Raw genomic sequence first — 22,353 nt, 5'->3', positions numbered from 1 at the left:
AAAGAATGTGGGGGAAACGCCGGCTTCCTCTAATGAGACTTAATTCTGAGTCTACTTCAGTGAGAGGCAAGGCCATGCGAGCACATAATAGAAAACGCTCACCATCTCATCCGAAAACACTGACGCTCACGCATCCTGTCTCATAAACTTTAATGATAGAGCCGCGATAAACAGTGATTACTATGCTTGGGATGGGGCGCGGGTGGGATTGCGGGTTGGGCGCTGCTTCTTTTTTTACCCCGTCCAATCAACATATGAAAGTGTGGCAGGTGTGCACTTGAAAGAAGAAGAAACAGGCCAGTCGGATCGGGTGGGATGAATCAAGGGATGATACAATCTCAAACTTTGTCTTCCAATTATCCTCGTTTGTACATTTATGGCCGTGCCACACCAGATTGAAGGGTAAGAAAATAACCTAGCAAAAATGTTTTTTTTTTTTTTTTTTTTATCTTTGTCAAAATGCGTCTCGCTGCCAGTAGCTAGGTGTCAGTTGGTAATGAAAAAAAAAAAAAAACGCCATGCTTGTTGAGCCATTAACGTCGTACTGTCAAAGAGCAAGCCATTTTCGTCACTTTAGATTGGTCAATAATTTGTAAAAAAAAAAAAAAAAAACAGAATAAATAAATAACAATAATAAGAACACCCTTGTGGTAACTGACCAATAGTATCAACATGTAAAATAACATTAAATTGGCCAAATTTGGACATAGGAGGTTATCACAAATGCCACGACAGTGCAAAATGTCCTCTTTGAATCCTAAAAGATACGTTTGCATTTTCTTCCTCCAAAATTGCAGACATCATGTAAACAAACAACCTAAACGACACCGTTTTTTTTTTTTTTTTTCTTTTTTCCTTTTATCGGTTTGCAGTTAAAACATCCTCACGTAAACATCCGACTGAAGCTGCTGGGCTTCTCTGCTTTTCAAGTGGAAATCGATGTCAAGCTGGTTGTTATTTTCCAAGGAGTGAAAATGTTGATAAAATCAAGCATGGCACTCAGGAGAGAGCAGGCTCGGCGCAAGCCAAACAATCCTAATTTGAGTTGCCTTTGCATTTATCGTTACCCAACCCACCTCTCGTATTTGATCATAAGGATTCCCGCATTATCCACCAGGAAATATAAACTGAAAACATCTTGGATTTCTATTTCTACCTTCATCTGCATGCACAAAAAAAATGTTCACTAGCGAGTCGTTTTTCGGTAACTCCGAAAACAAACAAAACTTGGACTTTAATTTGGTGCCATAATCCTGCATGTTATGCAATAACGAGTCATGTATTATTTACTAATAAGTGAGAAATATACATTGCGGTAACATGATGTCATGTGAGCTTTACTGATATGAACGAGGCAATATCCTAATATCCTGTGTTTGGATACTGCGTTGGAGAACAGTCACCCAGATGAGAAAACAACACTGAGGTGGAATGCTGTAAGAGAGATTTAGGCAATTTTGTTTTGTCACAGCGAGAGTCGAGTCGGGGATTGCTGTGAGTTCTGCATTTGTGTGTTGCGCGTGTTGCCTGAGAAATGTGTTGAATTAGCTGGAGGCAAGATGTGAGCTGCTGTGGGCGTGAGCAGCAAAACAAGGACACCAGGAGTCACCTGACATCTGATATTATTTATTTTGCGCTCAAATGTTATCTTAAGAAGGAAAAGCAGCTGTACAGAGGAGGATGTCCAATAATGTGCATTTAATATTTGGTGTGTTTTTGTAGAGAAAAAAAAAAAAAAAAAGGGGGGTGCCTCTCGGTGTTGCTCTTTGGGGTGTGTTAAGTGTCTCACTTTACGCAGGATCACAGAGATGAATAAGTGTAGGCACTGCAGTTCTTAGCGTAATTAAATCAAATACAGCCAGTGGTGTTGAACACTCGGGAGGCGCTGACTGGCTCACAGCTGCTAGCCGTCTTTCAACTGATGGGAGTCGGGGAAGGAATTTTAGACCCCGCGTGCAGCCGTGAACATTTCCACCCGTGTTGTGTTTCATACTTTTGACAAGTTGGAATATGAACAGTGGTTGACGCTGCGGGTGAAGTTTTCATCACGAACATTAACCGGGGGATGGGAGTTGATCAATGTGCTGTGCATTTGGTAGAATATTCCTGATTTGGATTTTCTCACGTCACAAATATATGCGAAGACACCTTGCCGTTTTAAGAAATGTGTCCATGTGTGCATATTAAATATATTGCAGTGCTTCCAAATCAAATCTACGACTGGCACGGCCAAATAACTCCGATCAAAACGGAGCTTTATTATCTTTGTAAAGGCCCATTTTTTGATAAGGAGCTGTACCGAGTCCCCTCACATTGTACAGGTGTGCCTAACGATGTGTCAGTAAATCTGAGTCGCCCACCCCATGCGATGTGAGCATGTGCCGGACAGCCGAGCAACGTGTTGAGGCGAGTCCGGGGGTAGAAACGAGCAATACACCACTGTTTGACTTTGTGGCAAAAGTGAAACTTGTGAACGGATTTTATTTAAGACAGACAAGCGGCAAACTCTTGGTTGTGTGCGACAACAACGGTGTCATAAATCCCAACAACCGCGATAGAGGGAGGAAGTCTCAGCCAAAGGTGATGCCTCTGATCACCGTTTGATCCCTGGTTGTTGATTTTACAATCAAACAAGAGTTCCTTTCCTGTGTAAATGTGAGCAGTTGAAAGATTGTTTTGTCACTGTCAAGCTTTTTTTTTTTTTTTTTTTTCCCCTAATCTCCCTCATTGCCAGAAAAGCCGTTTAACTAGTAGTTTTATTGACAGTACAGGTAAATTGTAATGGGAAACGATACGTAGTAGACGGCAATAGATCATGGCACATCAGACTGATTCAACCGAGCAATTTAATAATTACAATGATAAATGCAGCCCGAAAACTCAATTTCCTTCTACATCCATTTTCATGCACTTGATGGTGGCACATGAGAGAGTTGCATTAAATCCTGTTTATTGGTCCAACCAAACTGCCGGACCCTGAAGATGAGATTTCAGGAGGGAACGCGGTGGCCTCTAAAACCTGATCCCAGCCACAATTCTTGTCGAAGAACTGCGAGGCCAGCTGAGTGCCGCAGGCAAGATGTCCTCCGGTGAAAAGAAGTCATTTTAAACCAAATACTTCGCATGCTGTTCAGGTTTGACTGAGATCTTCAATCGCTGTACAACCTTATTGGTTGGTTTGTCGGCTTGCGGCCTTCCCCGTGAAAGATAACGCGGGAGGGAAAAAAAAAAAAAATCCATTCAATTGTAAGAAGCAGATCGGGACCGGAAGGGTTTAAGTCCTGATATACAATATGAGTATCCATGTGTGTTTTTGAGTGCAAGTGTGGTCGTTAAGCCGCTTGAGCGTGTCACAGGAAGCAGGCGAGACGTGGGAGAAGGAAAACAAATATGAGAAAGAATGGGATTTTAGAGTGGTGGCGATCTTCCTGTCTGTAATTCACTGGCCAAAATCCTTCATGCTGAATGTTTGTATCTTCACAATATATTAAGTCTTTGCATTTAAAAGACGAGTCAACCCAAAAATGTTCTTTACAAAAATATGTTATATGCAGGCCCATTAGTCCAAACATGGTATTCTGATTAATGTTGTGTGTGTGGAATGAGTTAGGCAGTCAAATCCACCCGTTTTTGCCCATCTCAGGGGGCCATTTTGTAATTTCTGTCGACTGAAAATGACACGACAGTTGCAACAACCAATCGTGGCTCAGCTTCAGAAAACAGGTGAGCTGTGATTGGTTGTTACCTGAGCAAATGTGATGTCATTTTCAAGAACAGAACTGACAAAATGGCCGCCCCTTGGTGGATTTTTATGCTCAAAGCGGAAGTCAACCCAAACATAATTTTCTCTAGAAAATGTTCCCAGCAAGCCCACTAGTTGAAACATGGCATTCTGATTAATTTTTGCGTTCGTGGAATATAAGTTAAGCAGCAAAATGCACTCCTTTTTATCCTTTAGCCATCTCTGGGGGAGGCCATTTTGTCTTCTGTCGACTGAAAATGACATCACAACTGCTCACAGCGACCAATCACGGCTCAGATTCAGAAAACAGGTCAGCCGTGATTGGTGAGCAGTTGTGATGTCATTTTCAGTCGACAGAAGACAAAATGGCCGCCCCCAGAGATGGCTAAAAAGGAGTGCATTTTGCTGCTTAACTTATATTCCACAAACGCAAAACTAATCAGAATGCCATGTTTCAACTTAGTGGGCCTGCTGGGAACATATTCTTGAAAAAAATATGTTTGGATTGACTTCCGCTTTGACTCCTATTCCACAAACGCAATATTACGTGTTTAGACCAGTGAAGGCGCATAGAACACATTCTTGTAAAGAATGTTTTGGGGTTGACTTCCACTTTAACCTACACAAGTCTACACCCTCTAAATGGAATTGAATGATTCAGCAGTTTTTAAAATTGCGCAGGTGTAACTAATGTTGCGGCTGGCATATTTTTGCCGTGCGTATCTGAATCCATGAAAATGTCTTTCACAGAAGTGCTGATGAATACCAAGATAGAGACGTCTGATCTGAGATGGACCATCTTCTCACGGGCCAAACCTGAGGTATGTGAGCACGGCGCCGCCACCTTATCAGTATTTCTAACCCAGACCTCATGGTGATGGGAGAGATTTGGGGGGCATCTAGTTATTCTGTCGGCGATGAAAGAGCTCCTTATATGGCAGGTAACCTCGGAGCGAGCGAATGTGCGATTTGAGACTATATTGGAAGCAGATGCTTTGATGCACCCCATCAACAGCGGAGTGGAATCCACTGGCAGCCCACAATTTGGGATTCCAGCAACCCCAAAAAAGAAGCAGATTTGTAATTTGATCAACCAATGAGTGGTTGCTGGGTTATTTTTGCCGGCAGCGACCATATCTTCGCCTCTGTTCGTGTCTTGGATGGGAAAATGTTCTCAAGACATCTATAAGCGGTCTTCTAAACAGGGAAAAAAAAAAAAAAAAGACACGTTGCTTTGATAAGTTGTGTAAATGTTCTCATCCGCGGCCCCTCGATCAACAGTTAGGAATATGAAATGGTGAAAGTATATGCTGAGAAAACATTTTCTTAGCCCCTCTACCGCTCTCTTCGACTGAATGACTCGAACGTCCTTTGAGATGATTAAACGTGTTTTGGCACATTTCGAGATTCATACAAACGTGGGCAGGATTTGACATGATTGAAGTCAAGAGCGCGTTCTTGTTGTCACTCCCGCGGACTGTCAGACGTCGTCGACACGTGCAGCATTTGTTTTTTTGAAAACATGAGCTGCCGCAGTCCACATTGTTTCATTAAGGATTAAGAGGGAAAATCTCTCTCTCTCGAAAAGGCTACGAACCCGCGTCAGCGCTCGCCTGCTCGCTCTCAGCCTCTTTCAACGCATCATCCGCACGCTGATTTTTTTTTTTTTTTTTTTGTAAACATTTACATATTTACATAAGTGACATTCTTCAGCACATCTGCTCGATTCCGCCTTGATTATGTTCACGTCGAGGGCGTTCCCTGCACTTCAAAACATTTGATGATGAGCATGACCTCGGTGCAATCAAATATTTGATGCTGCATTTGGTATTTTGCACGTTTGTGCAAATTTGTTCCATAACTCGAGCATTCCTGTTTTTTTTTTTTTTCTTTTCTACCGAATAGACTAGTCTAGCTTGCCGCAATGTGCTCTGCTTGACAAGTGAGACTTCAAAATCCCACAAGCTGCACTGCAGCTCAGCGTGCGGAATGATTTAAAAAGCCGGAATCCAAGTCGCGATGGAGCTGAATTGAAGTCTCAGAGAGGGACTGCGGTAGCCGAAGCAGTGGGCCGGTAAAGAACGGCGCATTATTTAGAGGAGAGACTTTTAATGCGGTGGCCTCGAAAAGACTCCGGTTTTTACTGGACAATTAAAAGCAGCCGAGCTAACAGAAACGTTCTACTGTTTGGCTTTCTGGGTCAGATTCCTTTTCAAGTGGCGTTGAAAAACTTGTCTTTGCTCTCAGTGGGAGGAAGTGAGCGGTTTAGACGAGGAGAACAACAGCGTGAGGACCTACCAGATCTGTCAGACTGACAGCTCATTCAGCCACTGGCTGCGAAGCGGCTTCATCCAACGGCGCGGAGCCTCGCAAGTTTACGTGGAGCTGCGCTTCACCATGATGGAGTGCTCCTCGGGGAACAGCCACCACCGCAGCTGCAAGGAGACCTTTAACCTCTACTACTACCAGGCCGACTCCAACGAGGCCACAGACACGTACCCGCCGTGGATGGAGAATCCGTACACAAAGGTATGCCCGCTAAAGGCGGCGCTGTCGTCCAAATGCAGGCGCGGAAGCAGAATCGGAACAATATTGAGACGCTTTATCGTTCGGTCGATTAATCGACAAGAATGGACCAAACTGGCTTATCAATGTAATCCAAAAGACTTTTTGTCTTAATGACCTGGTTTCGCAATAGTTTTGGACGTTATAGTAGATGTAGTGACCTCTTTCCCATCATTTTATTCGTTTAATTTAGAGATCGGCCGCCAAGTTTTTCTTTTCAGGGCCGATACCGATTATTAGTGGTAGAGATAGACCGGTATGTTTTTCTCAAGGCCGATACCGATTACTGGTAGTCAAGGAGGCCCATAACCGATATTAGGGTCCGATATTCATTTTCACTAAAAAGGAAAATATTGGTGTCAAAATAAAAAATAAAAAACTCTGAGCTTTGTTTAATCGTCTTTGACCACAAAAAAAAAAGTCATTATTATAAATGTTTGCCAATGTGGCCATCTTTGTTGTAAAATTCTTACAAAAAGAGATTGAGATGTATTGACTTCAAATAAAAACAAAAGGTGCAGTACCCAGGGTCAGTAGAATCTCTTATAAAGTTCACTGAATATCTAAATAAATACTTCCTTGAAGTTAACACTGTTTTAAATTGATTTATTATCGGCCATCAGCTTTTAAAAAAAGGCCGATACCGATATTCGCCAAAATACTGAATATCGGCGCCGATAATCGGCCCGGCCGAAAACCGATATTTTGAGCTGTTATCCATTTTCAGCAAAAAGAAAAATATTGGTGTTAAAATCTAAAAAAAAAAACCTTAACTTTGTTGAAAAATCTTGAAGCATACGTTTATTGAACAATTGTTCATATTTCTGTAATGCTAATTTTATTATTATTATTAATATTTGCCAATATACATCTTTGTAGTCAAATTCTAACAAAAAGGCTCAACACCAAACGTTCAATGAAAACTTAAACAATTACTCCATATAGTTTTCTACAGTACATAAAGTCCTCCAATGGTAATGGTAAAATTCCACTTATCTTTGTTTTGATTTCAAACAAAAACAAAAAGTGCAGTGTTTCCAGGGTCAGTAGAATCTCTTATCAAGTGAACTGAAAATTTAAAAAAATAGTTCCTTGAAATTACATTTTTTAATTAATTTAATAAATAATTCGCCTATCAGATTTTTTAAAAAAAAGCCTGATGCCGACATTCGGCAAAACTCTGAATATCGGAGCTGAATTAATCAAAACCGATAATTGGTCCATCCCCGTTTAATTCTGCAAACTTCATAATAATGATGCTTTTTTCTCCTCAAAATTCCCCCCAGCCATTTATAAAGTATCGCATATTTTACGCTGTTCTTGAGCACACTGGGAGGCCTTTTGCGAATGGCACGCTCCTTCAAATTTACCACCACTCTGAATTGTTTTCTTTTTTTAACTCATGAAATGCTCACTGCGATGAACAGCCGCAACACACTGGGGCATGTTTCGCCTCTCCGCGTATAAATGTTTATAGCACTGGGAAACAACGTTTGCCAGGGAGGTAGTAAATCAACGTGAACCCCTAATAGCCTGCTTGGAAAAGTTTCAATAATGTAAAGCAGATGTGACGTGTCGTTAATGTTTTCAAATCTGTTGAATGCTGCGAAAGCTTGTTGATCCCGTGTGCTGGAATCTGGCCATAGTAAGACTTAAACATCTTTCTTCCTGTCCAAGGTGGATACAGTGGCTGCAGACTTTCTCCTCAGGAAGGGCGGCGAGCGGAAATCCAACGTGAAGACCATACGACTCGGCCCTTTATCCAAGAGGGGCTTCTACTTGGCCTTTCAGGCTCAGGGCTCCTGCATGGCCTTGCTCTCCGTCAGAGTTTTCTTCAAGAAGTGTCCCCCGCTCGTCAGCGCGCTTTCCTCTTTCCCCGAGACCATTCCTCGCACTCTGGTGCAGGAGGCGCAGGGCGTGTGCGTGGAGCACGCGGCGCAGCAGGGGCCCCGCGCTCGCTCTCCCAAGCTTTTCTGCGGCGAAGATGGCCAGTGGGTGGGCCAGCCGACCACCTCCTGCGCCTGCGTTGCCGGATACGAGGCCGCCGAGGGACACACAAGATGCACAGGTGGGGAGGAGGCGGGGTTAGCTGTGCCTACCGCCGGCAAGCGGCGATGCGGGCGACGCCCACAAAGGAGAAAACAATGGCGAGCCGCGGGCGGGGCTGCGCCGAGGGTCGGCGCTTTGCAGAGGACGTGGGAGAGCGGTGCACATAATGAGGAGGGGAAGCGGTGACAGAGAGAGGACGGGGGGGGAGAGGTCAGGTAGAGCAGCACTTATCTCAGAGGGGAAGAGCAGGGTCAAAGGCTGACTGCTGGGACAACTTATGGTTGAGTGCGATAGAGGGATGGTGGAGTAGAGGGAGGGGAGGGGGGGTTGGTCGGTTTGTCTCCATATGAAGGGCATATCACTTTGAGAACATCAAATCAAAGGCCGGGAGAAGCGGTAGGAGTTTTGCAGCAGCTTTGCCTAATGAGTCCAATTAACAAGCCCCTCCCCCAATACCCTCCAAGTGTGGATTCTATGTTGCACGCAGAATGCGGAGAATGATTTTGCGCATGTGGCCAGAGCTAAACAAAAATAAATAAATAAATATTCGGACTAACCGAAAGCAGCGCTCGGCATTTGGCAGCTTTCTGTCATTGACGAGAGCTGTGAGAGCTAAAAGCAAGCGCCAGAGCATTAAGGGAAATTGCCTTTATAAGAAGATTGAACGGTTAATTAGCTTCGTAGGCTAACCGTTTTGGAAAATGAAATTGAGTGAGCTCTAATCCCATTATCTTGCGCGTAAGCAACACGTGTGTTTACTGGCCCAAACAAAATGTACAAGACGTTACACGTTGATTCGGTTCGATGGATGTGCTTGATCGTTTGGGCGGAGTCATCGCAACAAAGCTCTTGCTGGCCATCGTTTACTCCTCTCAAGTCCAGTTGTTATTTCCACTCAAGGCAACGCTGACTTGTCGCTCTTTGTGAACTCAAGTTCATCTTTGAAACAAACAATGCGATGAAGGAACTTCCTGTCGCCGAGCGAAGCAACACCGAAGCACTGAAGGAGCCTCGACTTGAAATTGCTCGGCTCAAAGACGACCCCTCTGTTTTTCGTCCTGGAACAGGAAATCTGTTTGTTTTTTTCCCTTATCTCTCAAAGGACTATCATGTTTTGGCTAACCCCCCCCCCCCCCCCCCCCCCCCCCCATATAAATGACTATCTGATTTATTACTTAGCTCTCATTACATTCTTCCTTCAGCCCATCTGCAGCCATCTGGCACCTGAGCACAGTTAACACGCATGTCGGGGAGCCACAGGTCATATCCAATGTAAGAGCTCATAACGCTTTTCCTTCATTTGTCCTCTGCAGCTTGTCCCGTGGGTCACTTCAAGTCCAGCACGGAGGGACAGTGCACAGTCTGTCCGGGAGCGAGCCACGCCTCCATCAGGGGGGAGTCAGTATGCGCATGTCGCCCCGGATACTTCCGAGCACAATCCGACACCCCCGGCACCCCTTGCACCAGTGAGTAACCACCGAAAAAAAAAAAAAAAAATGGCCGATGAATTCATTCACGCTGGCAAACGTAAAAGCGCACACACGCTCAACTACGAGTTTTGCCGGCTTTGTTTTTTTGCCGCCTCTCGTGCTAATTGCCCCCCCCCCCCCCCACTTCTTGAATCTGCTTTGTTTCTTTTGTGCCACAGCTGGCCATTGTGTTGTATGTCATTAGTGACGGATTGTTGCGGGGGGCTTCCACTCAAATGTGAAGTAGCCAATTGATGGTCTTAAGTGACACCTCCACGCCGATTCCGGAATTCAAGATCATGTGCGAAAGGAAACCGGCTCGACAGTGAGGTGCACTTTCTCGGATTAGCAATCGGGAGGATGTGAAGTATTGATCACATGTATTGTTACCGATAACTTTGATGACGGCACCTTAATCCTCCCATTTTTACTTTAGCCGTTGTCTTCATTTGGCGGCACGGGTGAGCCGGAGCCAATCACGTGGCAGCGATGCAGCTTTTAGAGCTTTTGAATGATCGATTCGGAGCCCTTTGACAAAGCGTCTTTAAACGTTGTATTTCCTCGCGCCTGGATTATTTCAGCGCAGCGTGACAATTGTCCGGTGCTGGCTTTTTCCCAGAGCAGTTTTGCTGTGCGTCGTGCCGCGCCAAGTTTTAAACGCAGTGTTACGCGGGATGGCCACTCGGGATGAGTTAAATAAACAAAACACAGCTTTTATCCAGTCGCAGGCTTCACCAGAATTATCACAGCAATAGATTTATTTTCTGTAGCTCAGTGATACGGCTTGTTTGTTTTCCTCTAACACTTCCAATTCCATCTCTTCGAGCTTCATGTTGCGCTTGCTTGCTCTTCAATTGTCCAGGGTGAAAACAGGGGCGGAGCCAGACGGTGGCTAATGATTGAGCCTGGAAAAATTAGGGTGGGCCTGAATATTTCTCTCTGAGCGCAATCCTCCTATCCCGACATATCCTATATTCAAATAAAATGACTACGTGAATAATATGAAGTTCAGATCTTCCTTAGACAACCACAACTTATGCCTGTCTTAATATTCAACAACAACAAAAAAAAAAACAACGAAACACAAATTCAAAAATAATTTACTAATAATTTTCGAAAAATAGAAAAGCATATATTTTTTCATGAATTTCACTGGGTGGGCAGTCTGCCAATCTGGGTGGGCCTGTGCACACCCACGCCCACCCGTGGCTCCGCCCCTGGTGAAAACCCTACCTAAAGCACAAAAGCCTATTTCAACGTCTGCTACTTGGGATCTTAGTAAATCAGTGCGTTCTTACTTTGGATTCAAGCTTCCACTTATTCTCAACTGGCTTTTTCACCCGGGATGAAATCTTTTACCAGACATATGCGGGTTTGATTCTGATGATAAAATGTAATCTGATTGTTAAGTGGGGAAATGAATCCCCTCTAAACTACCTACCCGCAGGTGATGAGTGCAGAATTCATACCTCAGCCACAGTCTGTGATGTTGCCCCACTTGGGCTTCCGCTGAGAAAACTATTTGCACGCAAGACAGCTGGAGGCTCTGTGACAAAGCTGCGTCTCCTTGGCAGCGGCAGAAGCTCTCGGTCTCAGCGGCGGAGCGCTTCTGCTTTGGCTCGAGGCGGCGACGGCTATCTTCTCACCGTTTTTCGCGCAACGATCATTATCGTCCACGTTTCGGCGCGGTGTAATTGCACCACTTAAATTCTGCCACACGTGCGCTCCGGCTGTGACGCAAACGCTCCGGAGGATCATTGTTCTGCTTCCTGGCTACATGTAAAGACTGAATAATATGTCATTGCCTATATGAGAAACAAATGGACTGCGGAGGTCGCAGAAAGGTGAAAACGGCCTAAAAACACAACTGCGGGGGTTATAATTGGATTTAATGGAAAAAAAATTGGGCATGCCCTGATTGCATCAGGTTTAAAAACACGCCCAGCAACGAAATTATGATTAATTTTTCACAATGTAATAAGGATGACACAATATTCGTGACTTTTGGAAGGTTGTTAGTTCACTGAAGTGTTATGCTGATTTGCCTCTCACTGCTGTTCTTTACTAACCTGTCAGACGTACGGTGCGCTGTTTTTTTCTCTCAACAATTATTCATTTTTGAGTAATTATACCATTCACAATAAAAATGATCAATAAAAATATCAAAGGGAAAGAAAAGGTTCTATGCAGCCCGACTAGTTGAAACACGGCATTCTGATAAATATTGCGTTTGTGGAATAAGAGTTAATCCACCCGTTTTTAGCCATCTCTGGGGGCGGCCATTTTGTCACTGCTGTCCACTGAAAATGACATCACGGTTGCTCAGAGCTCAGGTAACAGCCAATCATAGGTCAGCTTCGGAAAACAGGTGTGCCGTGATCGGTCGTTACCTGAGCCCTGAGCAACTGTGATGCCATTTTCAGTCGACAGAAAGTGACAAAATGGCCGCCGCTTGAGATGACTAAAAACTGGTGGATTTTGCTGCCTAACTCATTTTCCACAAACGCACTATTTATCAGAATAATGTATTTAGACTAGTGAAGGCCGCATAGAATATATCATAGTAAAGAAATTTAAAATGTGTTCTAATATGTCTGTATATAGTTTAATATGTAATTTCACACAGCTGTAGTGTGTTAAACGAGCATAAAAATGCACATTGAAAGTTCTTAGCATGTGCCTTTGATTCCACCTTGCACAATAACCAAATTTCCAATGTTATAGTAGTTTGTTGATGACTAAAACTTTGCCCACAGGGCCTCCCTCAGCACCCCGCAGCATCGCCTCCCAAATTAACGGCACTTCGCTACGACTGGAGTGGAACGAGCCTCTGGACAATGGCGGCAGAGCGGACCTCAGCTACAGCATCAGGTGCCTCATGTGCAGAACGCCGAGGGGCTCGTGCGTGTCGTGCGGCGACAGCGTCAGCTACCGGCCGGCTCAGCACGGCCTGACGAGTCGGCGGGTGGAGGTGTGGGGCCTGCTGCCTCACACCACGTACACCTTCGCCATCCAGGCTCTCAACGGGGTGTCTCAGCTCAGCGGCAAGGAGCCCTCCAGCGAGGGTGTCAATATCACCACCAGCTACGATGGTAAGAAGCCGCTGGGAATTGCTCGAAAAAAGGTATGAGGTAACGGGGACATTTTTTGTTTGTTTTTTTTAATTCCCTCCGGTTATCTGCACAGTGCCGTCACTGGTGTCCGTGATTCGTAAAAGTGACTCAACGGAGAGCAGCTTAACCCTTCACTGGTCCGTCCCTGTGCAGCCACACTACACCATCCTGCAGTATCAACTCCGCTACTGTGAGAAGGTACGAGCGTCCGTTGGAAAACGTGCTAACAAACTAACCGTTCAGATGTTGTCTTTGTGCTTGCCAGTCACAAGATTAGGGATACCTATCTGATTCCAAAACTGTATCAACAATTTGGCTTTTGCTGAGTTTTGTTCGGCACAGTCAGGCAGAATTATATTAGGATTCAGTGGACTTTATAGGGTGCAACAATCAACCGGATTCTATTGGATATCACAGTTGAGCTATTTTCAAATCGCAAAGGCTGCAATTTGGGGGGGGTAAAAAAAATCTGCTTCATTCCATTCAGTCAGTAGGCTTTATTTTTTGAAATACTTATATTTTATTAATATAGTGTATAATTTCAGTGCTCAAAGCGGAAGTCAACCCAAACATATTTTTTTAAAGAATATGTTCCCAGCAGGCCGACTAGTTGAAACACGGCACGGTTTGTGGAATATAAATTAGGCAGCAAAATGCACTCCTTTTTAGCCTTTAGCCATCTCTGGGGGCGGCCATTTTGTCTTCTGTCGACTGAAAATGACATCGCAACTGCTCACAACGACCAATAACGGCTGACCTGTTTTCTAAATTTGAGCCGTGATTGGTCGTTGCGAGCAGTTGCGATGTCATTTTCCGTCGACAGAAGTGACAAAATGGCCGCCCCCAGAGATGGCTAAAAACGAGTGGATTAACACTTATTCCACAAACGCGATATTTATCAGAATACCCTGTTTCAACTAGTGGGCTTGCATAGTACATATTCTTGAAAAAAAAATGTTTGCGTTGACCTCCCCTTTAAGAAGCGCAAGTCCACATGTTTACATTGTTTCATGAAATGTGAAACATTTGTGGCGATTTCTTCAGATTTCTTTTCCTTATTGTTGTAATTTGATTTCTAATTTAATGACGTACGTTTATGCCACACTGATATGATTTTGTCAAGTTGTCATAATTGACACTTGAGTTTTTTTATATTAGATTAAACCTAGCCTATTAGATCAAAACATGTACTGTATGTATCATTTATTTTAATACAGATGAATTTATTGTCCATGCGAAGAGGAATTTGAAAAAATAATCTCATAATAATATTGAGGGAAAAAAAAGAAAAAAATCACAATTAGATTATTTTTCTAAATCGCTCAACCCGTAGTATTTTATGAGCAATATTCATTTTGATGTTACCACCATATAATTATCGTATTTGTTCTGTAATGAAATTCAACACGTCTTGATTAATTTTGGCATAAACCACCGGAATTCCAAGCTGTGTTACAAGCACAAGCGCTGTATTGTAGCTGTCTGGCGCCCGTGTGCGACGTGGCTGTCGTCTCCTCACTCGTTGCTGTTTCACTCACACCTCCATCCCTGCCAAACTGTGTTTTCGTTCTGCGTATAGGAGCGGCGCAGTGAGGATCCGTGCCACTACGCGGAGAGTAACAAAAACCAGGCCGTGCTGACGGACCTCCGCAGAGCCACTCAGTATGAAGTGCAGGTCCGGGCGCGTACCATGGCCGGTTATGGCAGCTTCAGTCCTGCAGCAGTCTTCCGCACCCTGCCTGATGGTAATACTAAAAACAAATAGGAATATGACAGAAACCGCAAAGGCACTCATGTGAACGTCGGACACCGCCAATGCCAAACGACCCTGTTCACCTCCTGCTTGTGTCTTTCAAAGCCCTGCATTATTCAGGATGAAAACCTAACATCTCGCAATGTGAACAAAAGTGCACAACATTCCAGAGTCCGCCCCAAGATCGAATAGGTTCCCGCCGAGGCTTATGCCCCGACCCTCCGGAGTTTAGTTTGTGTGTAATCTCACTTACTAAATACTGAATGTGATGAAAGCAAAACCTCCTTGAGGGAGTTTAAAAAGAAAGGCTTGATTTTTCTCACTTGGTTTAACAACATTCTAAATGTGTAATCTCTTTAAAAGCGGAAGTCAACCCAAACATATTTTTTTCAAGAGTATGTTCCCAGCAGGTCCACTAGTTGAAACACGGCATTCTGATTAATTTTGAATTTGTGGAATATAAATCAAGCAGCAAAATGCACTCGTTTTTAGCCATCTCTGGGGGCGGCCATTTTGCCGACTGAAAATGACATCGCAACTGCTCACATCGACCAATCACGGCTCAGATTCAGAAAACAGGTCAGTCGTGATTGGTCGTTGTGAGCGGTTGTGATGTCATTTTCAGTCGACAGAAGACAAAATGGCCGCCCCCAGAGATGGCTAAAAATGGCTAAATTAATCAGAATGTCATGTTTCAACTAGTGGGCCTGCTGGGAACATATTCTTGAAGAAAATATGTTTGGGTTGACTTCCGCTTTAAATGAAATTAATGTTGTCCTTGTGTGATTATCGTCTTTGCACTGACAATCTTACACTGTCATGCATTTGAGTTCTTTTTCTGCTTCCCTTCATTTCCTGCACTTCTCATACTTTTGTTCTCCGTTGATGTGAATCTCCTCCCTTGACTTCTGTGGCCACTTTAAATTCTTTGCTCTGTTCTACTCTGCCAGGAATTGACTCTTCCTCCCAGTTCTTGGTGCCGGGCATCCTTATCGCCATCGGGATGCTGCTGCTCGTCACTTTCATCTTTGTGGCGGCTTACTGCATACGGTGAGAATAAGGGTGGGGAGGAGACACACGCCGCAAGAATAACAAGAAATGGAAAAACGAGGGGAATGTGGCGTTTTACTGTCACACGGCGCCGCTTTGCTCGGTTGTTTACGCAAATCATTTGCTGTCTTGCACTCTGCTTTGCTCCTTTGTGAAGTGGAGCGGCGCGCTAGTTTTGCTAGCACAGCTAAAACTTATCCTGTTCATTAAGGACGCGTTCCTTGGGCTTCATTGTTTGGAGTGAACCGCGTGCGATGGCGTCTCAAGTTGAGAGAGTGTGTGTTTATATACGTCGCTGCGGGCGAGAGAGCTTGCGATGACGGTAGAGGTAGCAGGCAAGGAGAGACAGGATGCAGGCGTCCCAACCCTGTTTCCACAGGACAGGAGAACAATAGCAGTGACCTTGTGACACACACAGACACACGCTCACGTACACACACACACGTACACACACTCACAAACCGGTGGCGGAGGCCCAGATCTGCTTCTAAGGGTGGTGCATTAATGCTATTTTAGGCTTATGAGGTGGGTGAGGGACTAGAAATGGACGGCGGCAGGGTTCCAGCTGCTACATGGCGCATGCAGTTTTACAATATCGTAATTAATAATGTGTCAAATGCATGTCATTTGTGTTAGTAAAAAAAAAAAAAAAAAAGTGAAAATACAACAGGTGGGGAAAAACATGATTGTTTTTTGATGAGAAGGTTGTTGCCTAACTAATCTCCACTAGTGATTTAAAAAAAAAATCTTTGTCATTGAATAGCGGCTACAGAAATATGCCTTTTTTTCTTTTTAAGTCTAAATAATCATATCATCGTACAGTTTTTTTTCCTGCAGATTTTCTCAATTAAAAAAAAAAACATCCGCCATTTTGTTATTGTTTCTTCTTCATCTTCTGCATCTGATCATTTGCATTCATTTCATTTGACTCGCATTTGGCCAATGGAGCACGACAGTCCAAAAAGCGAAACGTGCATCTCTTTATCGTCCCTCTAATGGTATTTTGTCTCCGTTTACCTGCAGCAGACACAGCCGCGTAAAGGATCCAGAAATGAGCGACAAAAACAGCCAGTACTTAGTAGGCCAAGGTAACGCGCTCGTGACAATGTGCTAACATCAGGAAAAATCCTCCTTTCATCTCGACGCCGCTTGTCACTGCTCATACTTCTCTAACCTTTGTTTTCTCTTCCTTTCCCACGACTTTTGTGTGCTTTACTCCCATAGGGGTCAAGGTTTATATCGACCCCTTCACCTACGAGGACCCCAATGAGGCAGTGCGCGAATTTGCCAAGGAAATCGATGTTTCCTTTGTGAAGATTGAGGAGGTTATCGGAGCCGGTAAGCCGCCAGTTGTATGCGTTCGACAGTGAATAAAAACTTTGTTTCACAGATGTTCTTTTGAGCTGCAGATTATCTTCTTTTGAAATGTCATTATTTGGAGTGTATCTAATTTACTAAGCTAAATGGATGCAGTGACATTTAAAAGCAATTTACCGTATTCTTCTTTATCAGGCTGAATTCAATGTTGCGGCACAAAGCTATTAACTGATAAACACGTTAACCATATTAACGGCGCCTATTCAAAGCAAAAGGCCAGCACTAGCTGCAAGCAAGCTTTACATTACCTCGCCCTCCTAATGAGGCAAGCGCCTTTGTGAAGTGGCTGAGCGCGTTTGCGTCCGTGTCGCGACAGGAGAGTTTGGGGAGGTGTGCCGAGGGCGGCTGAGGGTCCCCGGGAAAAAAGAAAACTACGTAGCCATAAAGACGCTAAAAGGCGGCTACACCGAGAAGCAGCGGCGCGACTTCCTGTCCGAGGCGTCCATCATGGGCCAGTTCCAGCACCCCAACATTATACACCTGGAGGGCATCATCACGGCCAGCTGTCCAGTCATGATCCTCACCGAGTTTATGGAGAACGGTGCTCTGGATTCTTTTCTGCGGGTCAGTTTGGGGGGCAAACTCGCCAATGCTCAACAGCGCGTTCTCGTTGCCTTCTCCAACGGAAACTTTTCCTCCGTCCTCCGCGTAGCTTAACGACAGCCAGTTCACGCCCATCCAGCTGGTGGGGATGCTACGCGGCATCGCCTCGGGCATGAAGTACCTCGCGGAGATGAGCTACGTCCACCGAGACCTGGCGGCCCGCAACATCCTGATCAACAGCAACCTGGTGTGCAAGGTGTCCGATTTTGGCTTGTCACGCTTCCTGCAGGAGAACTCCTCCGACCCAACCTACACCAGCTCCCTGGTAAGCGCACTTAACTTCATGCCCAGGTCACAAAGCTGATCATCTGAAAATCAACTGGTGGATAGATAGGTAAACCGGACTTTCCGCAATCAAGTGGAAGAACATTTAATCGTTCTGCCTACCGCTATACGTCGCTGGTGTAAGTGCAGTGGATGAACAATGATATGTTATTTGTGGTAAGCAAATCATTTTTGGGGCCAATTTAGTCAAGTTGGATCATTTCCTGCACAAACGATGGCCAGACAAGATCCAGTACCAGAACTGTGTTAAAAAAAAACAACCATCTTTTGGAATTCTCATTTGATTGGACACCTACCAAATATATAATATTTTATACGGTGAATGTGAATTGGCATGATCAAAGTTCGACATGAAGGCTTCACTTTTTCTTTTGCACTCGTGCAGGGAGGGAAGATCCCAATCCGCTGGACGGCGCCGGAGGCGATTGCCTTCAGAAAGTTCACATCGGCCTCAGATGTGTGGAGCTACGGTATCGTCATGTGGGAGGTCATGTCCTTTGGAGAGAGGCCCTACTGGGATATGAGCAACCAAGATGTAAGTTGGATGACAAAATCCACGTCAGGATAATATGAACCAAGATGTAGTCACTTATTAGGCACCTCATTAGGTATACCCGCACAATCGAAGGAGATCTGCTACAAGAGCTGTATAAAAATGGGCCACAGTAATACACAAAGGTTTTAAATCAATACCGTCTTGTTAGTTTTACTCTACAGCTGGCATTAGTACTATTCAAACCGATTTTTGGATGTAGCTCTTGTATTGGAGTCAGATTGCGAATCTTAACGCGTGAACATCCACCTATTCTTATTTCACTATTCACAAAGTGATCTAGTCACATTTTTTTCTATGTTAGCTATCCCCGGCTATTTTTGGAAAACTCACCGAGTCGCGGCTCTCTATTTTGATCCTGTAATGCCCTGAGATGTTTGCTCTTTGTATGTTGAGGAGGAGCTAAGTTTAACCTGGGTTGTTAGCGGAAGATACAGAGAGTCTCTAACGCATCTGTGTGTGGTTTTGCTCTGATGAGTGGCTATTAGAATCGTCGAGCTAAAGGGTAATTCGCTATTTGCAGCAGGCCTCGGCCTCGATCTCTGCAAGTAGTGGATGTATGTATTTTTGTTCAAATTATTTTTCAAATCTCAGAAAATGAAACGGCTCCACATGTGTGTGTTTTCCAAACATTTTTTTCCCCGTTGGTCCAGGTCATCAATGCCATAGAGCAGGACTACCGGCTGCCCCCTCCGCCCGACTGCCCCACCCACCTACACCAGCTGATGCTGGACTGCTGGCAGAAGGATCGCTCGGCGCGGCCTCGCTTCGCCGAGCTGGTCAGCGCCTTGGACAAACTGATCCGGAACCCCGCCTCGCTGAAAATAGTCGCCCAAGAGGGAGCCGGGTGAGTGGACGCTCATGTGCCCGACCGACCGATAGGTCATCGGTCAGATGAGGAGTGGCGGCGACGACGACGACGACAACGAGCGCGCGCGTCCTATTGTGCCGATTCCTCTGTCGTGTCAGTCATGTGACAGGCATCCCCCCCGCCCCCCCCCCCCCTTCCTGCTGTTCATCTTACGCACCACCCTCAAGTCCTGCTGTGACCTGTCAGCAGCTTGCTGTGCACGTTTCCCTCTGTCCACATTCTAACTGTCCCCAAGCTCGTATACAGTAGAGGACACTCCACCCCTGACAAATGCCATTGTTTGTCCCTGTCAATCACGTGGCCTCACATGACAGGAATCTCTGACAGGAATGCGGCACAAGTATGTAAGCTTCTATCTCTTTTTTTTTTTGGGTGACTTCCTTTGTTTCCTCTCCTCCTTCCTCCCCCAGCCCCTCCTACCCCCTGCTCGGCCAGCGGTCGCCGTTGGCCCTCTCGTCCTGTGCCTCGGTGGGGGAATGGCTGAGGGCCATCAAGATGGAACGCTACGAGGACAGCTTCCTGCAAGCCGGACTCGCTACTGTGGAGCAGCTGGGACAGATCACAACACAGTCAGTTCTTACAGAACTTACTTACTACGTTAAAGTGGAGAGTCAACCCCCCCCCAAAAAATTTTTGCAATAATGTTATATGTAAGGTCGCTAGTCTAAACACGGCGTTCTGATTAATATCGCGTTAAAATTCAAATCCACCCGTTTTTAGCCATCTCAGGGGGCGGCCATTTTGTCACTTCTGTTGACTGAGAATGACATCACAACTGCTCAGGGCTCAAGTCACGACCAATCACGACTGACCTGTTTTCTGAAGCTGAGCCATGATTGGTCGTTAGCTGAGCCCTGAGCATCTGTCATGTGCAAAAGAAGTGACAAAATGGCCGCCCCCTGAGATGGCTAAAAATGGGTGGATTTTGCTGCTTAAAGCGGAAGTCAACATATTTTTTCAAGAATATGTTCTATGCAGGCCCACTAGTTGAAACGCAGCATTCTGATTACTCCACCCATGTTTAGCAATCTCAGAGGGCGGCCATTTTGTCACTTCTGTTGACTGAAAATGACATCACAGTTGCTCAGCTAACGACCGATCACGGCTCACCTGTTTTCTGAGTAAGCCATCGCGATGCCTCGTTTCGACTAGTGGGCCTGCGTAGAACGCTTTCTTGTAAAGACATTTTTGGGGTTGATATCCCTTTTAACCACTTCTTACTAGAGCTGAACAATCTAAACTGGTCTGAACTCATCAAATAACAACATCGCAATGTAGTACAATATATGTATTTGTGTATGACTGAACTGAAGCTGAATTGCAATTTCGTTGTATTTTTTTTCTTTTCTTTTTTCAGAGACTTGCTGCACATGGGTGTGACTTTGGCCGGCCATCAGAGGAAGATCCTCTCCAGCATCCAAAACATGAACTTCCAGAACAAGAGGACAGCACCAGTGACCTTCTAGCTCGCCTGAACACTGATGTCAGAAAATCAGCCCGAAGCGCTCTGGATCCTCTCCTGAGACTTTAACTCTGGACCCGAAGCGACACATTGGCAGAATTTATTATTCACCACCCGGAAAACCCGAGAATCAATGAGAGTTGCCCGGAGCTCAGTCATCACAGACGACTGCCGACACGTGTAGAGGGACTCCTCGCTCAGTGGGCCACGCTTATGTGTCCAAGGACCCCCCCCCCCATTTCAAGTGCCAAGCCGGGAGAAGAATAAAGAACACGGTGATGAAAAGCAGCTGCTTGTCAAATGCAGCAAAAGAAGCTAAAGGCCAATGAAAAGGTCTCACACTGCTGTGTTAATACACACAAGGACCACTCACACACGTCTGCTGCCATCTGGATCACAGCTTTCATATCACCAATTGAACACTTGAACTGTGTTGGAGTTTTTTTTTTTTTTTTTGATTATTCATTCGATTTCAACGTGACCTCTCTTTACTCAGGTGTGGCGTGTAAAGCAGGCTTTGCCGTGCTCGCTTGTCATCATAACTCCTCTCATCCTCCTCCGTCTGGCTCTCGCGTGGAGGAGAAAAAGAAAGACGGCGCTTGTCGCTAGAGAGGGAGTTTTAATGTCCGTTCGCGCTGTGTTTTTGGAACATTTTCTACAGCATGCTTTTATGGAAACTTGAACAGGGACCGAACATGGTCTCAAATGTCAGTGCTTATGTCACATTCATTATCTTCCAGTGCCATTCTCGGTTTTTTTTGTATGTGTGTGAAAAAGTGTCAATTTTTGAGCAGTAGAATATTTTTGCTTGATTTCAATGTACAGCAAGTGTATTTTTATTCCATTATTATTCTTTTCAACATCGTACGTCGTTTCTGTTTTTCGCCTCAAGCTGTACAAAAAGTCTTCTTAAAGACTCAGATTACAAATAATGCACCCAGTGTGCCGAATCCCCCGGTTTCAGAATGGAATGCTAATAACTGCACAGAGCTGCTGTTTGATTAGCACCGCCACCCCGCTCCTTGTTTGACTGACTACAGGCGCTTGGTAAAGAAAAGAGATTGTAATTCTGTTTTTTTTTTTTTTTTTTTTTTTTACTCTCAAGATTTTGCATCTTTTTAAAGGGTAAGGCCAGTTTTTCTGGCATTTACGGCTATTAGTTTGCATAACGTCCCCCAGGAGGTTGACAGCCGGCATGCATGGGGGGGAATGCATCCTGCCAAACAGTAATGTCGGATACGAAAAGGCGCACCACTTCTTTCTAAATGCTTCATTCTCTGGGCCATAAGACACAGAATCCTTTTTTTAGCTGGCATTTTAGATTTTTAATTTGCACCACTGAAGATAAGTGAGGTAATGCAGAACCCCCCCCCCCCCCCCCTCCTTTTCTTTTCTTTTTTTTTTCCCCCTCGCTGTACCTGATGGGGCAGATTGTAGCGCACAGGAGCTTAAACATGGCTT

At 44.9% G+C, this 22,353-nt stretch overlaps 1 protein-coding gene across 2 annotated transcripts in view; it reads left to right on the top strand.

The window, feature by feature from the left end:
- ephb4a (eph receptor B4a) overlaps nt 1–21,989 on the top strand; it is a 34,827-nt gene extending 12,838 nt beyond the window's left edge. For both annotated transcript variants that reach the window (XM_086012179.1, XM_086012180.1), the window contains exons 3-18: nt 4,493–4,563; nt 5,990–6,271; nt 7,985–8,375; nt 9,670–9,822; nt 12,582–12,917; nt 13,012–13,136; nt 14,518–14,683; nt 15,642–15,741; nt 16,765–16,829; nt 16,966–17,079; nt 17,435–17,682; nt 17,771–17,986; nt 18,392–18,541; nt 19,213–19,406; nt 19,841–19,999; nt 20,788–21,989. In XM_086012179.1, the coding sequence (XP_085868305.1) occupies nt 4,493–4,563; nt 5,990–6,271; nt 7,985–8,375; nt 9,670–9,822; nt 12,582–12,917; nt 13,012–13,136; nt 14,518–14,683; nt 15,642–15,741; nt 16,765–16,829; nt 16,966–17,079; nt 17,435–17,682; nt 17,771–17,986; nt 18,392–18,541; nt 19,213–19,406; nt 19,841–19,999; nt 20,788–20,896 (2,879 nt within the window). In that variant the 3' untranslated portion in view covers nt 20,897–21,989. The remainder of the gene's footprint in view (nt 1–4,492; nt 4,564–5,989; nt 6,272–7,984; nt 8,376–9,669; nt 9,823–12,581; nt 12,918–13,011; nt 13,137–14,517; nt 14,684–15,641; nt 15,742–16,764; nt 16,830–16,965; nt 17,080–17,434; nt 17,683–17,770; nt 17,987–18,391; nt 18,542–19,212; nt 19,407–19,840; nt 20,000–20,787) is intronic.
- Nucleotides 21,990–22,353: the final 364 nt, after the last annotated feature.

The sequence above is a fragment of the Filicampus tigris genome, chromosome 17, assembly GCF_054856515.1.
Source record: "Filicampus tigris isolate MCC_2025a chromosome 17, RoL_Ftig_1.0, whole genome shotgun sequence".
NCBI lineage: Eukaryota > Metazoa > Chordata > Actinopteri > Syngnathiformes > Syngnathidae > Filicampus > Filicampus tigris.
This window is presented reverse-complemented; position numbering and strand designations above follow the sequence as displayed.